Source organism: Varroa destructor, unplaced genomic scaffold, assembly GCF_002443255.2.
Source record: "Varroa destructor unplaced genomic scaffold, Vdes_3.0 BEIS01000007.1, whole genome shotgun sequence".
NCBI lineage: Eukaryota > Metazoa > Arthropoda > Arachnida > Mesostigmata > Varroidae > Varroa > Varroa destructor.
The window spans coordinates 956684-972403 of record NW_019211460.1 but is presented as its reverse complement, the minus strand read 5'-3'; the positions used below and the strand labels follow the sequence as shown (position 1 = coordinate 972403).

At 39.1% G+C, this 15720-nt stretch overlaps 2 protein-coding genes across 7 annotated transcripts in view; one reads left to right on the top strand and one right to left on the bottom strand.

Moving 5' to 3' along the window:
• Positions 1-11987, top strand: part of LOC111254863 (phosphatidylinositol 3,4,5-trisphosphate 3-phosphatase TPTE2-like) — a 17012-nt gene extending 5025 nt beyond the window's left edge. For 2 of the 5 annotated variants that reach the window (XM_086974903.1, XM_022816170.2), the window contains exons 2-9: positions 4855-5348; positions 5866-6066; positions 7429-7542; positions 7679-7907; positions 8152-8294; positions 9774-9924; positions 10224-10379; positions 10917-11987. In XM_086974903.1, the coding sequence (XP_086831029.1) occupies positions 5119-5348; positions 5866-6066; positions 7429-7542; positions 7679-7907; positions 8152-8294; positions 9774-9924; positions 10224-10379; positions 10917-11318 (1626 nt within the window). In that variant the 5' untranslated portion in view covers positions 4855-5118 and the 3' untranslated portion in view covers positions 11319-11987. Of the gene's footprint in view, positions 1-1551; positions 5349-5865; positions 6067-7428; positions 7543-7678; positions 7908-8151; positions 8295-9773; positions 9925-10223; positions 10380-10916 lie in introns of all 5 variants that reach the window. The other 3 variants (XM_086974902.1, XM_022816169.2, XM_086974904.1) reach the window with 2 other exon arrangements.
• LOC111254862 (uncharacterized) lies at positions 11965-15720 on the bottom strand. Of its 2 annotated transcripts, XM_022816160.2 has the most exons (3): positions 15580-15719; positions 15120-15295; positions 11965-14044 (listed from the first exon to the last, which is right to left on the bottom strand). In XM_022816160.2, the coding sequence occupies exon 3, from the start codon at positions 14035-14037 to the stop codon at positions 12160-12162; it is 1878 nt and encodes a 625-aa protein (XP_022671895.1). In that variant the 5' UTR covers positions 14038-14044; positions 15120-15295; positions 15580-15719; the 3' UTR covers positions 11965-12159. The 2 variants fall into 2 exon arrangements, with proteins under 2 accessions (XP_022671895.1, XP_022671896.1); XM_022816161.2 differs by lacking the exon at positions 15120-15295 and having other exon boundaries at positions 15580-15720.

Sequence of the window (15720 nt, the reverse complement as noted above, 5' to 3'; positions counted from 1 at the left end):
TAACGTTGAGTTGGGTAATGATACCTTCTAACAGTAGCGACACATCATATAACTCGTCATCTATTTTCTAATAAACGAGTTGTTTTTTTTTAAATCAGCAATAGGAGACTTACTATGTCTTTTCAAACCTTCCACTGTTGCTGTTTAAATAATTTTCCTAGTTAATAAACGGTCTATAATCGTTATTAATTCACTCTCGGACTGGTCACAATTTCAATTCGAGATAACACCAATAAATGTGACGAGTTCGAGCGGTGTTGAAAACGAGTTTTTGTTTAATTTCTTAATTAATTAATTAATTTAATAAATCTAGTAACGAAGAATGAGGGGTAAGCTGAATCTGCGACAACTTGTATTCGAGCTACGTTGTACCTTTAGATATAAATCTATTGATTTTAATATAATAAATTATCTATAGTATTTTGGTTTAGTTGAAGAGAGACGAATACCTTGAACATTTACACTGAGATGCCTTTGTATGGTATGGCATCGACTTTGTCATACCGATAGGATATATGTGTATGGGTTAGGACGCATAGGCGAAAATTACAAGCATTGGACAAAAAAATTCAAGTCATCGTGAGCTCTATGGGCTTACCGAAGCAGAATAATTCGGCAAATCCTATATGCCAATACCGAAGGCTTTCACATAAAGAAATCTCTATTGTCGATTCAATTCCTTACCTTTTGAGCTATTTATTAAAAAAAAAAAAAAAAAAGTTGAATTTGTTCTTTGTTGAAGTTGTTATGTTAGGAGGTCTTTCTACTTAAAAAAGGTTCACACCGTGCTCTAGGGGCAAACTTAAAAACTTCCAGCTTTTCGTGGCTAACGAGTTAGCCACCCAGTCTACCAAGCAGATGTTCGCCCATTCGTTCTCCTATTTCGAACTGATACAATAATGAAAATAACAGTAGCCGATACATTTACGAATACGTGACTATCATTTGGATTCCTCTCGCCGTGAGCTTTAAAGTGCAGCAATGCCCGGTCCGAGAAAGAGAGCAGCCGAAATCATTTTGTCTTCATTTTTTTATTTTCAATATTTTCGTCCCGAAGCAAAGCAGTCCTATGCATATCACTTAGCTTTTTAGTACACCCAACTACCTGAGCCTATAACCTAGAGGTAGGAATTCTAAGGAGATCTAACGCATAGGGGCTAGGGGCTATTTAGCAAAACTGATTGCAAATCAGCGACAAATAGAGCATGTTCGATACAACGATGGTAGGTTGAAGCAACTGTTCAGCTTATGTGAATGTTTGACGGCGTCGCTGGATAGCTTTATACGAGCTTAATGAGCGAAATAAAGTTGAGTTAATCGAGTTTCAAATATTTTTTGTGTTGCTACGTGAAAGTTGTTGCTCTGCCATAACTGTGTTACTAGGGCGCTAGTGTTCACTTTCTTCAGTGAGTCTCAGAAATGTGAGCACGCTGCCCTAGCTTTTACAGATATACAGAAAGATTTCAGTGATTCTGTGCATAACTCTGTGGATTTTTGTTTTCCTACGGCATCATCATATACCTGGATCGTCACGGTTGGCTGCATGTAAAGGATCAAGGAATCACGTGGTTATCGTTCTATTTATGATATTATATTAAATGCTACCTTAACTTTCTCAAAGTTTTTGTGGGCAAAAACCTATATCAACCAACATACGACACGTACGAACTTGAGGTGTACTTCTATTCAGAAACGGGTTTATTAATTATTGATCATATAAAGGAATCGTCCTAGGTTGGATGCAGTAACTAAATTCTTGACCTTGAGAAATGCAGAGACCTTACGTTCGGCCTAATATTCCGCAATTCTGCCTCGATTGTAAAAAAAGATTCATTATTATTGGAAAAATAAACAAACAACTTACACGCTTAGCGAGCATGAGTTCCTATTCCATTAAATGGCCCAAAAAACTATTTGAGCATTCTCAAAGTCCATGAGTGTTTAAATACTTAATGCAGAAGGGACTATCACTAGAATCGGATGCCTCATGCTCTGGCAAAATAGGACAGTTTCTTTAGAAAAGCGTAGCAACTAAAAAGACAAGGTCATATTGTGTCAACTTTGACGGAAAGCAATGGAGAGGATTTCGATTGGCAACAGAAGCGCACGCTAGCCTGTCTCACTTTTCCTATCCACATGCACCACTAATATAGAACTCATTTCGGTGACGTTACAAATTATCTGTAAGCTCCATTAATTAACAAGTGGAACAATCGACCTTTTTTTCCTCTGTTCATTCAACCAAAATGCTGGCTTGGACGCGTTTGAGTACAAGTCGAATAGCGCAAATGACAGGCCTATTTGAAAAAAAGACGACAAACAGCCGTGAACCCTGAGCGTCAACAGCATCAGTACACATCACTCGTCTGAATAGGTATTGTGTCAAACATAGCTGAAGAGAGAAAAATTGGATTTTGAATAACGGCCCGTGAGCTTTTCCCCATTGCAGCAGTGTGACCGCAAACGGTTGCACGAAAGGTCGACGACTTTCTGACATTTTCAGCTCTCCATCCCACCTCTCCTCGTCGGCAGCAACGGCGGCCAATAATCATCATTTCGCTAACGTTCTCTCCTGTTTGCTAGGGATTCACTGGTGCCATCAACATCAGCCCGGTTCAACATTTCAATCAGCGTTCCTATGAAAAACTACGCCAGTTCAGTTCAGTGTCCCGTAGAAACTAGCAATAAATAGCCGAAGTGACAAAGTCCAGAATCAGTGACAACGATCGCCACGACCGAAGCTCAATTGCCCGTCTTTATGTGCGAATGTTAACTGAACAATGTCTGTGATAATTCGTGGCTATGTGGCTTTTTTTTTGTTACGCCTGCTTCAAAGCTGCGTCTCACAACAAGCAATATGTTTGCGCTAATATCGATGTATTTATGTATAGGTAAGGATATATGGATTCATTGTTGTGTCGACGAAAGAACATCTGCTTAGGGTTTTTCTGCGAGAGCTAGCGTAGACGTCTCAAAGATACACTCACGCACTCATACATCCACGTAGTCAATAAGGCCATTTCCGTTGGATATCGTCAACCGACGCATAGCATATTTTAATCCTTCACGAGCACACAAGAGATGGTGAAAGCAGCACCATTTTGGTGTTTCACATTCATTCGTAGTTAATTCAAATCTATGAAACGAAGTAACAGGTTATGTCAATAGATAAACGCAAAAATTTTACTACTGCTTTTATTTTTGCGTACTAGACCGCTTTAATGGCAAAGTTACCAGCGCATACACCGACTGGGATCTAGCTTTGGCGAACAGATTAGCCGATCTATCCGAATGCCTGAAATAGAACTGCGACTCACACAGGACATGCCCTATATGTACTATGAGAGTAATAGATTGTTCTAACCACCCTTATTATAAAGGTAAGGTGTAGATTTTTCTTTTTCATATACGGACAAGTAAATATGCGACATCTTTAGTTATATCGAGCTAAAACGTGAGCTCTCTGAGTTATAAACGGTGTACGATATCCTATGCAAACACGCTTCTTGACACCTAAACGAATGGTTGGTACCATTTGCCGGTAACCGTCTCCGCGCTTTCGTCAGAGTTCTCAAAAGCCGGATGTTATAATGTAATGCGATAAACCTAGAGAGAGGGATTCTACTTACTAAGATAGTCAGTCAACTGAAACGACGTTCTGAAAGCTGATCTGGAGGGTTTAAGCAAGGGTGACTATCATTGAGAGTACCTTTATATCGACAAAAAGTATAATAACTCAGAAGAAAAAAACTTGCCAAATGACCATTCGGCTCGTACTCGCATGGCTTCTAGCTTGACTTGATCTGCAGTAGAAACGTACAACGTTCACATGATTGAAGTGAAAGATAAAACGCGTTCGATACGAGTGCTTAGCTTTTCATCTGAGTTGATTCGCAGCGTCTTAAATCCACGTGGAGATATATTTCGCTTTATAGAGATCTTGTGGAATATACGCAGAACACAATTGTAGCTCTATTTCCTGTGAAGCAACCATTTTAGGAATGATAGCATTTCCGTAGGTTGCTTGTTTCATAGGTACAACTAAATTTCTATGATATTGCGCACTGCAGATTTGGCATTTCCTGTTAACAAGTAAAGCCTTCTTCAACAACTTCTAATACTAGTCGCTACAGAATGTCGTATTTATTAGCTAAATATCTAGCTAGCCACTGTAACTCATTATTATTTACATAGGTGCGGTCAATGGTTCCCTAGTCGCAAGCTTAAGCCTAGACCACTTTTGCAGATTTATTCTTACTAGGATATCTTTTTGGCGACTTTTTTTTAAACAATTACATTACCGTAGTGAGTAGTAATCATATACAAGCTATTCTTAAAACATCAGTACACATGAGGACAAGGCCTCGTTCTTTAAATTGTCCTTTAGTTCAAAGAAATTGAGCATAATTTATACTGACCATGTGCTATTGTGCATAAACAGATCAATTCTTTTTCAAAGCACTAGCAGAGAATGTAACCCAACATCTTCTCGATTGATATGTGCATTGTTATACCTGAAATCTGCCTTTGGAAGATATCGCTCGCTTACAACAAATGCACATTTATCCTGGTGCAGGTCATCCATATATTTATGGAGTAAACTTACCTATAAACATAGTAACAACTTCAAGATGTAAATGAGTGTTCTACTTTGTAACCCCTCGTCGTTCTATAGCTTTTTTTTTTCTGTACTGACCTTAACATCAGGAGCCGACACTATACCTAAGTATAGAGGCATCTAAGGCATCTAAGTATAGAGCTGCTGGATAGCTTTGATTTATCACAATATAAAGCTGTAAAGTGATGATTAACCTATTTATGCCATATCTGAAGTTCTCGTTTTGCTACACATAGACTTTCAGGTTGATCTCAGGACTTCTACTCCGCCGAGGCGATGAAAAGGCCGGTTAACGATTGCAATCTTCTAAAAGGACTCACTTTTTTCCTCGCTTAATGCAATCACTTGCTGCTCGAAAGAACGCAAAAATGAAATGTTTCCAACTTTGCGGTTTTACGTAATAGTTCTTAGTATTAAGTTACAGGCCGTAGCTGCAAAAAACGGTCTCGAAGGAATTGTGTCCTTGAGCCTTAACAACGGTCGTACTTTAGCAAGCGACGATGTCGTACGGCCGCCTTGACAACAACAATGATTTAGCAACAAGTAGCGATAGGAACAATACGGATATACCACCGCAGAAGGGTGTCACGGAAACGAAGCTCACAGTAGAAGCTTCGGACTTAAGGGGATCAAGTCGCGTGAATTGTAGTCACAGCAATGGAACTAACGCGCCACAGATCGATGGCTTACATCACCTTAATACCAAAGCTCTCAACCAGATACCAATTAAGTAAGTGGTAGCACGGTTTCCAGCTTCTTATGAGAGTACAATGTGCTCTAAATGTCTCATTTTGTGTTTCAGACGTTCGACTTACTTTCTGTATTTTTTTCTTAAATTATATTCCGTTTCCATTTCCCATTTGGGAAAACTATGGGGTACAATATTCAACAATAGTTTATGTACAATTGATACAGTTTATCGCTAGCTGTATGTCTCACACGATTTGTGAACAATTCGTTTGGGTGCCGTAGATCTGTATGAGGAAAGTAACGCCTATTTCACGGGACAAAGTGTATCTGTTTTGTCTATATTTACAGTGACCGGATAATGAAGTCAATTTGATAAGAAATAAAAAATATGCTGAATTGTGATTATACCTCAGGTTTCCTATGAAATTTTGTCGACTGTACAATAAGCTTGTATGGAACGATATAAGGGAATACTTTTGTGCACGTCTTCGTCCCTTGTTTTATTTTCCGGGAGCTGATTACTAACCGTTGCTGATTTATTTATATTTTTCATTCAGGCATCATTTGCTACGTCGTGTAGTTGAGCATTTGGCGTTTCGCTTAGTAGCTCTTCTCCTGATTGTGACTGATATCTGCCTTCTAATCGTTGCTCTTGTCGAAAATCCGGAATCAAAAAAACTCGTAATATACGACAATATCGCGCTAGCTTTTTCAGTCATATTCGTGCTAGAAATAGCACTGCGAATATATTCTCTCGGGTGAGTAGTTTGTCATGATATTTTTTATGATATATATAGCAGCTCATCAAACTAATTGTGTACATGTTACATAGAGTCCCATAGTCTACCATACATATCTACTATATTTATTAGCGCTGGTAGTGTGTGTCCGATATGATGTCCGTTTTTAAAATCGTCCTTTGAAAGAGATTTTTGTTCTTTACTTGCTCGGGATCCGCCTGCAGAGTTTTAGCTGCTGGAGTACGCAATATTTTGATGGAAATCTTCGTCCATGATTCCTTCTCCTAACTGAATAGCGTCTTTTTTTTAGAAGGGAATCCATGTAAGGGGGATCGATCTTGATATCAGTCAGGGGGGTCGCGATACGCTGTAGCGATCGCTATACATGTTGCTATACTTAAATTTAGGTTTTCGTATTGAGAAAGGCGTCGATAAAACAGTAAAGAGCTTTTTCCTCGTATACGCCAGCAACATTTACAGGCAAAGGACCGCAACACCGTTATTAGATAGCAGAATTACGTCGATAGCCTCGAGCTTCCGTATACGCCTCTATCTATGCTGCAGCTTAAGTTTTCCTTTCTCATTAGTGTACAGTTAATTATCGTTGTAGCAACAATTAAACAGTACTACCGCTAATACACATCATTCGAATTATGGTGATGATGGCGGAAGGTAATGCGTACTATTTCTCTATTCACTGCTGTTATTCGATAACGCTAAGCGCATTGGTGTTTATGCTAAAGTTGTAAGGCCGAAATAGCATTGGTCGACAATAACCGTTTAATAGCATCTTGATGATAAAGACCAGCAAAACGCTAGCGGAGGCGAATGGTACTCACCTTAATCTATAAATATCATAGAAATAGTCAAATTGAACAATACGGGTGCATAAATCAAACGCAGACATGCATGTAAAGTTGTCCACCCAGCTTAACCCTTTATCTTTATCTAACTTAATCTACTAACATCAAGTCCACGAGATCAAAGCCCGACAAGGGTACTTGTCCTATCGCGCGACTCGAACCAAAGGTCTCATTTTTCGCAGCCTAAAACAGCTCGACAAGCCACCGCGTGAGATATGGATAAAAATAAAAAGTATTCTAAATGTCTTCTATTTTAAACACTGAACGAATTTGTTACCGCCGAATAAAAGCAGTGCTCATTTAAAGTAAATAATCTGCTCTGCCTTTTGTTTCATTTTTGAATAATTTCGATCTCGGCATGCATACCTACTTTATTTTTTTTGATGTGCCAGCTAGCTTCTGTCCATTTTGAACAGTGATTTACTATGATTTATTTAAAAAAAAGGAAATGTTGAACTGAGGGCCCATTTGAAGGACTGACCATTGAACGTAACTGCCTAGCACATACCTTTTTCAGGACGACAGACTTTTTCCGTAAATGGTACAACAAAGTGGACTTTGCCGTTGTGATGCTCACCTTCATAATCACAGTGATCGAACCCCGTATCGAGCAGGTCCACACCGTGGCAAAGTAAGTTGTGTCGTTTTGCTTGTTATTATGCGTTAAAACGCCTATTTCACACTAGATCAACTAGGCTGGCTAAGGCGGATACTTTCCTTGCGTAAGCAAAAGGCCTGTTCTTTAACACTTCTAGTTTTATTCGTAGGGCAGTGGTGGTTGGACGTCTTGTTCGAGTTGTGGGTTTTGTCCGCTTTCTGAGGTTCTATACGGAAAAGAATAATCTGGCAAAGGGCGCCCGTCATGTAATTTCCGAGAACAAAAGACGTTACCAGAAAGATGGCTTCGATCTCGACTTGGTGTACGTGACGTCCCGAATAATTGCCATGAGTTATCCGTCATCCGGTAGGATGGCTTGGTACAGAAACCCCATCCAAGTGAGTAAAATACCAGATCAAAAAATAAACCCTTTATTGGGGTAAAAGTAATAGAAGTTTCTGCGGCTATATAGGCCTCAATATTGCATTACGACAATTTTATTGGAACTGCGAAGTTGCTCTGATCGCAATTGTTTGAATTCGGTTTCGCAGTAGCTAGAAAAACGCTCGAAACAGTTTAGCCGAATTTTCTGTTTTTGAGCTCCACTAAATGACCCTTCTGACTTTAACATTTGCGTATCAGGACGTAGAGAAATTCTTCGTCACGAAACATTCGGGACACTACAAGGTGTGCAACATGTGCAGTGAACGAACTTACGACGATTCGCACTTCGAAAGACAAATTCTTCGACTCAAAATTGACGATCATAACGTACCTCTACTCACGTAAGTTACTGAATCACCTGTTCACCATCACCATCAAGGCGATTGCGTCGTGACAGTAATGATGCTATACAAAAAATAGCTAAAGCAATCCAGAAGCATTAGGTCATGAAAACGCAGCGCCCTTTAAAATTGGCTGACCTATGAAATAAAACGTTTCATGTGGCTTATGAAGAACAGTGTCAACCACGTTAATGCTATATATCTATATAGATTATCTCCTATGATTCATGTTTATTTTGGCAAAAACAATAGCGTTTTTGCAACACATAGCAGAAATTTCGTAACAGTCTAATGAAACCTCGAGTTTTCCGATGAATTAGCTTAAGCATTGAGCGTTCTACGATTCCTCCTTACTGAAGCAAGTAGCATCGCATTAGGCTTTTTGTGTCTAAAGTAGAACCAACTACACGGACACTCTGCGTATGTTGCATAACGCGTAGAATGAGGCTAAAGTGAACTGGTAATTAAAGTATGTTGAAGACCCACAAAAATCCATCGAAAACGATCTGCATCGTAGGAGGTCTGTAACAACGATCACGGACTAGAACGCGGTGTTTTTCACTGTTTTATTCGAGCCTCGGTAAATCGCTCATCATAATTCCGCGAGTCTATCTGATGCAAGAAACCACGATTCCAGCACAACAAGTTCTGAGTCCTCCATTATGACGATACACCGGCCCACACGTCACTACTTGCATAATAGTTTTTGAAAAGAAACTCGATGTGTGTGTGTTGCCTTAACTCCCGTATTATCTAGCCTTCCGAGACTTTTTTCCCTTTGTATAAAAAGTCTGAAGAAAAAGCATCTCGACACTATAAGAAAAATGATAGGAAGGTCGCTGACCGAGCTCAAGCCTAATCCGACAGCCTGATTTGAACCATATTTTGAAGACTGGAAGAATTATGGCATGTATATATATAGTCCATCCCGAAAATGGTCTTCACGATTATCGTAATTTTATGCGCCTAACACAAAAACACTTTGATGAAAAAGACATAGGGTAATATAAACAGTACAACAGAGTGACAGAATAATTGTAATAAGTTCAGTTTCAAAAAAAAAAAAGATCTAAATTAGCCCTAGGTCATATTAGAAATAATAAAATAAGTGGAGTGAATCTACATGGTACAAAATTGATAATAAGTTAATTAGTGTCCATAGATAAAAGCTGATATATGTTAATGATTACAGTAAACGAGAAATGGCCGTTGCAGACTTATCGACATAGCTGTTTTATTAACTTTAAAGGTAACAGTATTAACTTTAAAGGGTAAACTTTTTTTGTGTTTTATGCATATTATCATGCTCATAAAATGATAATAATAAGTTGTAATAATTCACTGGAGTTTGCGTACGTAAGAAAGATTGTTGCATTTTGCTAGTGCTGTTAAAGGGCGCGCTTTACAGGCACTTTCTAAAATCTTCTGACTCACTAAATTACATTTTTGTTTATTGTTTATGTTTGTCGGAATGACCAGTGAAGCAATCGAATTCATCCAGGAGGCTCAAATGTTTTTGGATGCAGATCCCGCAAATGTAATAGCGATACATTGCAAAGGTGGCAAAGGCAGAACGGGAACCCTCATCTGCATGCTGCTTATCAACAACAATGTTTTCGAATCAGCTAAGGTATATGTGTGCTTATTTTCTATCAGTGCTAACTTGAGCTTCGTTTCCTAACCACTTGATCAATATAAAATTTAAGTTTGTGAAACAAAGCTCTGTAGGGGTTACTTATCGCGTGCTTCACGAAGCAACAGGAAATAATGCTATAAAGGTACATTTTTCTTACATGCATCTTTTATTGTTTTTACATTAAACTGTACTACTTTGCAGATATATATTTATTTATAGCTCAACTTTAAGGGAAATTCTTTTCGCTTAAAAATAATTGTGCGGTAATGAAGTCGACGCACTGAACATTACAGGAATCACTTGAATATTTCGGTGAAGTTCGAACTGATCTCACTGTCGGGACGAAGTTTCAAGGAGTCGAGACCCCATCACAGAATCGTTACGTCGAGTACTTCGAGCAAATAAAAAACAACTTCAATATGATCGTTCCCAAAGCTGTAGCAATGAAGGTAACAACCTACTGAATAATTAAAACTGACTGAGTTTTGGGATACAGCACTCTTAATTTTATAATAAAAAGTCAGACCCGATGACCCGTAGCCTTAACAGGCTGAATGCCATCACGCCAAAACAGCAATCGACGGTTCAGCACGGCAGGATACCTTCATATGGTCTTTTTCCATCCTTTTGGTCAACTAGGCTACACAAAAAACGATGCGTCTTGTTTGTATGTATCCTGTATCCTTCGACATCTGCCGAACTTGCTGCATGTATTATAACTTGATGACTCAAATATAAGTAATCGGCCCTGGAAGATTTTTGTCTTCGACAGCATGCAGAATTATGCCGCACTACGCCAAAGTAATAAGCAATTTCATCACCTCTGCGTCACCTCCGAGAGCGACAGAGATAATACTAAAAAGCTTCCCGTTTTTTTAATATTATTCTTCTGGAAAGATCTCTAAAATTGTTATATTTTTTAAATTTGCAGGTCTATTTCATAGCGATGAATGATATGTTGTTGATTTTCGTGTCGACTTCTTCAGGTGACACATATAAAGATCCGAGGAATAAATACTTTCGGTAAAGGAAATGGATCTGATCTGCGCTGCGAGGTATTCGAAGGACGCCAAGCAGTCTTCGATATGAATTTCGGTCAGTATCGAAACTGCCGCGTGGTACACGATGCTGAGGAGAATTGCGTGACCGTAACACCAGTGAATTTCCCTGTTGTTCGCGGCGATGTGAAATTTCGCTTCCACTCCTTAAGTATGTCGGTTCCCAAAGGCTATGAAAACTGTGCGTTCTTCTTCTGGTTTCACACGGCATTTGTGGAAGGTGACTCACTGTCCCTTCATCGGGATGTCCTAGATAACCCGCACAAGAGAAAAACGTGGACTTCTTTCGGAGACGACTTCATCGTTGAACTTAGACTGTCCAGGATTTAACTAGGATCTGAAGTAGGATGAAGTCTTCGTATAAATAAGTTAAAAATAAATATCTTCAAATAACTCAGTGGTAGCTCGCTATCACGAGGATCATGTCATTTAGGGCGTGTTATACCGACTTTTGTAAAATACACTTTCTGAACTTTAGACTTTCATTAACTAATCTTACTTCCCTTCATATAATCAGATTATATATGCGTGTCGAAACGACGCCTACTGGTTCCTCGTACAGAGAAGGTACATATTCGGACATTAGGATGGACGCAGTTCATATACGACTATATAATTCTAACATATATATATATATATATATATATATTTAATACTAACAACTGAAACAAACATATTTGCTTATTTTCGCATAGTGCTTCTTCATGGACTTCGCGAAGTGCTGATTTAAATAAGATGGTAAACGCCCAAGTAAAAGCGTTTGGAAATCTTATCGTAAGAGCTGCAAAGTGTGTATGATATTATCTAGTTGCTGTATTATTTAAGGAGGGCAATCACTGACATATTTTTCAATTCCAAAACTGATTGTACACACACTATGCTATGATCACTACCGAAATAATATATGCTTACCTCGTCATAGGTGATATTATATTACATTCTAATGCTGTGAATATTTTGAAGATGTACAATAAAGTTTTATTCAATTTGTACCAAAAACATCAGATTTATTTGATTTCGGAATCTTCTACATGTCAAACACTGTATATGCACAAAAGCAGTGAATATATTATACATACATAAATTCATATATACAGAAGCAGTCAGTTCTACTGGTTGCTACCGGCATGAAATTGTTTACAGCATTTAAAGATCCCAATGTAGAGTTCAGTCATTTTGTTGCTTGTCGTTGCATTTTGGAAGGTCGAGTCAATTTTTCGTTTGTTCTTAAGCTAACGCTTAACACTTGATTGCGTGGTGTCTTTGCCGGTGTTTTTAGCAAAGTTCTGTTATCGGCAAATTTCACCGGAGTTTTAGTTGCGATTTTTAATTTATTTTCAGAGTCTTTCGATGGAGGTTGCATTTTTTTCTGAACAGAATTAGTTTGAACAGTTTTTACTTCGTGGGCAACTCTGTTAGTTACTTTTACCCCCTTTACGTCTGTTGACTGGATTTTGTAAACCTTGGGTTGACACACATTGTTATTAGAAATCTGGAGCACGGGCGTCTTTAGCAGCGTGCCTTGAAAACACTGCCTCAGTTCAGGTGTCTTTTTCATACATACTGATGGTACTTCGTCAGCCTGAACTCCAGCCGTTTCAATTATCGCAGTGCAATTCTCTGAAAAATTCGATTCTTTAGAATCGGAGGCAATAACACTGCGTTCTACCAATGACGGTTTGAAGGTCATACGGCTGCTGGGCATTTCTGGGGTGCAGTCTTCAGCAACTAGGGTCTTCTGAATAACGGCTTGCTGAGACGAAATGGCGAGCGCTTCCAATGTTCTCTCGTTTTGTCCGTTTGGAATGTTGTCTAACTTGGCGGCAAGACAGAGTCGTGCACCTCGTGAAGTGCAGCATGGTGGAGAAGGAGTTTTGGTCATTCGCTTCTTGCCACAGGTTGCTGACTTTCCCCCAGTACTCAAACCTATCTCAGAAGGCCTTCGGACAGTAGGCATCGTGGGGGTGACGCTCTTTTTTGATGTTAGATCAAACAAAAGTGGCCGCGGTGGGGTAAGGGGCATATTCGTTTTTCGGGGGCGTATTATGGGTCGTTCAGGGGTGGTGCTTTGTTTAGCAGCTGCTTTTGTGGGTAGCAAACATGTCAGTTCTTCAGAGTCCTGAATGGCTACATAGCGCTGGTGTATACTTTCAACATTCGGGTTGTTAAAAAACATGATGCGTTGCTTCATTTCTGGTGTGGCCGTGTTAATGTTGGATGAGCCCAATGTGGCGTTTGTTGGTTGCATAGGATAAATAGATTCAGAAACGACTGGCTCACACATCTGTATTGGTGCGCGTCGATCTACTGATTCTACTTTGCAGAGCTTCGACCTCGGAATTTTGGGTGTATCAGAATCGGTTTTCAACTCTTCCTTAAGAACAGTGTGAGTGTCCTGACGCATGGGGGCCGAGACGAATTTGCTCAAGGAAGCAATCAGTGTTTTTGTCGCAGACTTACGTTCCAAAGGCATCTTGGACCGCTTTTTATACATGGGCAACTGTGGCGTTGAGCTCGGACTTTGTACAAGTTTATGCTTAAGGGCAGATAGGTAAGTCTTTTTGTGAATAGACTGGTAAGTGTGAGGAAGAAAAGATTTGTTTAGTACCACTTTCCGGGCTGACACTGGAGTCCTGATTTTAGGCGACTTCGGTGTCATGTTTCCAGTAGTCTCTCGGTCTATTAGCTTTCTAGCATGAGCCATTGCATCTCGACTCAATTTCTTCCTTCCAGACAATGGCGTTTGCACTTTAACTGGAGTTTTTGGTTCGAAAGACTTTTGACAAACTCTCCGGAATTCTCCTAATCGATGAGGGGCCACAAGGGACAAAGCTTCTGGAATCTCGTCCCTCAATCGATCGCACGTGGCCTCAATTAAGGCGAGTTGACCTTTGGCTTCCATTGTTTGCAAAGCAATATGGCGACGCAACTCTTGAACGTTTCGCAGGAAATCTCGGTAACTAAAGGCCTCGACTGAACTAGTCTCAGAAAGGGCTGCTGCCTCTTGAAGTCTGCCGAGGCAGTTCTCATAGCGCTTCAGTTCCTCCATGAATATACTAAAACATAACAAAAATGCCACAATTTACAACTAACCATGACAATTGAAAGATTCGACTAATCGATGCTGTTTCTAAAAGACGCACGACTCTATAGATGCTAATAGTTGAAATCGAATTGCTTAGTATTCTTAGTAGAGATGTATTGTCTAAGGTTTTACTTCTTCCAGGATATTTTTAAAGTCAACTAAAGAGCAAATTTTAGCTTATCTAGCTTGATTAATTTATACAGTTTGTCGTGTTCCTGTAAATGTAACTGAATTCTTATAAGAATTTGGAGGAACTATGCAAAAGTGGGCTAGCGACCGCAGTTTAGACGTATGGGGTTTCATGAACTTATCGTTTTAATAAGCTAAACCTTTTGTTGAATAGGTCAGAAATCATTGATTTAGTTTGAAGTTGTATTTGTTTAACATTTTTTAGATTATTGCACTGTAGAGGGAGGTAATTTTTTTCGATGCGTTTAGCTATTTTCATTAACTGAACAGGGAAGAGCTATCACATTAACAGCAGTCATTTAACCACAATTTATACATACATTTTTGTTGCACATCCATAGTACAAACGTATACACATAGAATATGTATATACGTATATAATTAAATTATAGTTTGGTTTATAAAAAAAGGACCCCAGATTAACCTTGTCTTATGTGGTCCTGTATAAGTTCCTAATGTCATTAAGGCTGCACCAGACATTTAAGTTGCGGTACTATGATGTTTGAAGAACATCTCAAGAAATTGGTTTATCTTTCCACCATAAAGGACATTTTCCTAGCAAGTTTAAACCAGGCCAAAATTGTTATAACGGTAATTGCCACATCAATTTACTAGGTCTCCTGTTTGTTTATATAGACATTAACTTGTAGACTGTTTTATCTAAATCCAAATACTTATGCTTGGACAAGCCCTAACTATACTGATCCTTAGACCGAATTCCACATCTGTTTTACTATAGATCATTTTATTAAGGACAAAGCCACATTCTAGCTAAGAGAGGACAATTTTAATATTCCACAACGAAAACCAGTGCCCCATGCCCATCACCCGAAGATTTCAAATGAGCTCAAACTGACCAGCCACAAAGTCACTCGATTTTCATTCGACTGAATGCTGATACATAGTTCCTTTAAATGAATCTGGACTGATCGTATTTAGATCGAAGTTGATTTCAGCTGGTCCACCGCGGCTGTTTGTTGTGTCGGGGGGCACAAGTTAGACAGTTTAGGTGCCGTAATGGCGTATAATAATCCTAAAAGGGAGAAATCCATATTAGGATAGATCAATCATGTACCAAGAGGGAAGCATCAACGCTCATGCTTGCTGTTAGTTACTTTCGTCGGTACATACTCATTACTCTTTATTACAAGGATTGATACTTTCCCCTACATAAAAAGCTTGGACAAAGATTTCGCTTAATTAAAATCGTGCAGTCTAATACGAACTTCATGTTCACAGCGTTAGAAGCAAACGTTCGGCTAAAAATTAGCTAAACGCTACTTTGGCTAAGAGTTGCCGATGTGTTTTCAAACTCACCCACACTAGCAGAATTCGTTGTTTATGACAATGACTATACCAGACATGTTCTAGCACATCATACGCGAAGTCATAGTGACATTTGCCCCCTTGAGTGCCAGTGGACTTCAAACAGTCCCTTTCGTCTGCTATGGAATTAAA